This window comes from Sinocyclocheilus anshuiensis, unplaced genomic scaffold (genome assembly GCF_001515605.1).
Source record: "Sinocyclocheilus anshuiensis isolate Anshui unplaced genomic scaffold, SAMN03320099.WGS_v1.1 scaffold55, whole genome shotgun sequence".
Lineage (NCBI taxonomy): Eukaryota > Metazoa > Chordata > Actinopteri > Cypriniformes > Cyprinidae > Sinocyclocheilus > Sinocyclocheilus anshuiensis.
The window spans coordinates 1,495,622-1,498,453 of NW_015549647.1; the positions used below are offsets into that span (position 1 = coordinate 1,495,622).

Below are 2,832 nucleotides of genomic sequence, written 5' to 3' on the forward strand. Positions count from 1 at the left end.
GTCTCATCGCTCCGGCCGGACAGGGCATCACAATATGGTAAGGGGCGTAACATTTCCGTCACACGCTTGAGGTATTCGGCCAATCACAAAGCTCTGGATAGCTGGCCAATCAGAGCACACCTCGCTTTTCAGACTGATGAGCTTTGTAAAAATCGACGCGTTTCAGAAAGGCGGGGCATAGAGGAGAAACAATAATGTACAGTATGTGGAAAATAATGTGTTTTCTGAACCTTAAACCGCATAAACATTTCATTACACCAAATGCACAAAATAATGTTCTTTTTAGCAGCATCATATGACCCCTTTAATATTTTTAAATCATTTTTACATATTTTTTTTCAGGATTTTTGATGAAGAGACAGTTCAAAGAAACATTTATTTGGAAATAGAAATTTGAGTTCCAAAGATAAACAGAAGTCTTATAGGTTTGAACAATATGAGGGTGACTAAATGATGACAGAATTTTCACTTTTGGTTTAACTATCCATTTAAATTCAGTCTCAAATAGTTTGACTGAAATGATACTTCACTGTCAAGCAATCTGATTTGTGCTTGTAATTTTTGTGTGCAAAATATGTATCACAGGGTCAGTGAACAGACTGTATAGATGTGTGCTTGCGAGACTAAATTAAATGCCCTGCCATACCGTTGAGATGTTCTCTTTCTCCATGTGACTGGCCAGTGAAGTGCGGAGAAACTGACCTCGAACCAGGAAATCAAACTCGACATGTTTGTGTCCATCTGTAAAAAGACACACGAGTGATGTGAATCTAATCTAAGAAAGATACAAGGAAAATACAGTCAGGGGCTGTATTACAGAAACATCCTACCTGTTTTGTAACCATGGCTATTTCACTTTGAACATTTTCAATAATTATGATAGGAAGTTTCTGTAATACAGTCCATGATCCTTAAATCGGTGAGAGTCCTATTAATAGATTCCACACCATTTTTGGAAAATGACTTTTAGGAAGTCCTGCAGCATAACAAGGTGAAAACACGTGATTAAAATAACCGAATGGTAAACAAGCTGACCATTCTTGGCTTCCAGCAGCTTGTTGATGACACCACTGAGATCCGCCACCTCCGAGGCAGCAGGGATGGAGAACGGAACATCATCTATCAGATACCTACAGAGAAGAGCATGAGGAGAACATCTTCCATCTCGTACAAACACAGCCTACATCGATTTCACTTAAAAACCGTTAAATACCCAGATAATTCTGAGCATAGCTTATAAAGAAGCAATTTTCACTATATGAACAACACTATGAATACTACCAAGCAAAAATCAACTGGATATCTCTTATCTAGCTAAGCTAAACGTTTCAGCTATTTGTATTATGCACATCAAATATACTCACTTTTTGTTTTCGGTGAAGAACCGGGCCTGTACCTGCGACATTTTATCTTGTTAGCCTGTAACTATTTAGAAAACGCATCTGATCCGTGGCGAACTTCACTCTGTATGGAAACACTTTGCCACCATGTGGTTCCCCAATGCTTGCGGGTGGAAGACGTGAGACTCGATCACAGAGCAATCGATGGTCGACAAGTGCATATATGTCTATGGACAAGTGCGCTTGCAACTGTTCATGTCTGACTTGAGCTCCATACTTACGCATTACCATTTTGCATATTGCATTTTAAATTGAATTTCGCTACCTATATGCTTCCATACATACTGTACTACTAAAGTTTCTGTGGATTTTTTTTTAGTGAGAAGACGGTATAAATGTTGTAAAGTATGTTTGATTCAATGTAAATCCATATAAAATAACACAACGAGATGCTGCACAATGGAAATATTTTACTGCTCTCCCCTGCTTCTCAGATCTTTTCCTGAAAAAACACCAGTAATCTCCCATGTCTAGAGTTACAAAAGAGATCTTAACCATGTCTCACACTGTACTCAGATTTACCCAGTGGCAGAGCTAGAGTTTTATACATAAGGGTGGCTAAGACTAATTCAGGGGGTCCATAGACCATGACAGAAAATCAGTGTAACTCCAACCTCGCATAAAAACCTTGAATGAATCCTACAATTGCTGATCACTTCATATTACCCCACATTAGCTATACATTCCTACCATAACTTCAAACGTTAGTCTATTGGAACTTATTTCTCTTATTTCTATCATCTGATTAACCAGCGGTTGGAGCAAAAGGTCTAACATTATCTTATGAATAATTGACAAGCTTGCGATTAAGAACTTAATTTTTCTAAAATTTTCTAAACTAAACTAGGCTATACAGAGAGCCCTAAAGGGGTCATATGATGCGATTTCAATTTTTCGTTTCTCTTTGGAGTGTTACAAACTCTTGGTGCATAAAGAAGATCTGTAAAGTTGCAAAGACTAAAGTCTCAAATCCAAAGAGATATTCTTTATAAAAGTTAAGAGTCAACCACGCCTACCTAAAACAGCTAGTTCTAACACGCCCCCACATATCTACGTCAGGATGTGGGAATATTTGCATAACGCCGCCCAAATGTTCACGCAAAGAAAGAAGGCGTAACTTTTATTCTCGCTGTAGTATTGTTGTTGCCGCCGCTGCCATGTCGTGAAGGCGCTGTGTGCTTCGTTGTGAAAGCGAAACTACTTTGTTTGGTCTTCCAAAAGAGGACGATATCCGCTTCGTCATGCCTAGAGCTGATCCGTGCTGGTCGCTGAGGAAATACATCAACTTTGCGCTGTGGATCGCCGGATCGGCATTCACCGTGGACAAAGCGGAGTCCAGCCCGGAGTCGTCACATGTGGTTGCCGCAAACCCGCCCTCCGCCGCTCACTCAAGCTGGCCTCCGCTCACTCTAGCCCGCGGTGCGTGACGCTG

The 2,832-nt window shown here is 40.3% G+C and overlaps 1 protein-coding gene across 1 annotated transcript in view; it reads right to left on the reverse strand.

The window, feature by feature from the left end:
- The window catches only part of LOC107659992 (ribosome biogenesis protein wdr12-like), a 6,306-nt gene extending 4,793 nt beyond the window's left edge, over positions 1 to 1,513 (reverse strand). The window contains exons 1-3 of the mRNA XM_016449127.1: positions 1,365 to 1,513; positions 1,036 to 1,130; positions 647 to 741 (exon numbers count right to left, since the gene is read on the reverse strand). Coding sequence (XP_016304613.1) covers positions 647 to 741; positions 1,036 to 1,130; positions 1,365 to 1,405 — 231 coding nt within the window. The 5' untranslated portion in view covers positions 1,406 to 1,513. The remainder of the gene's footprint in view (positions 1 to 646; positions 742 to 1,035; positions 1,131 to 1,364) is intronic.
- Positions 1,514 to 2,832: the final 1,319 nt, after the last annotated feature.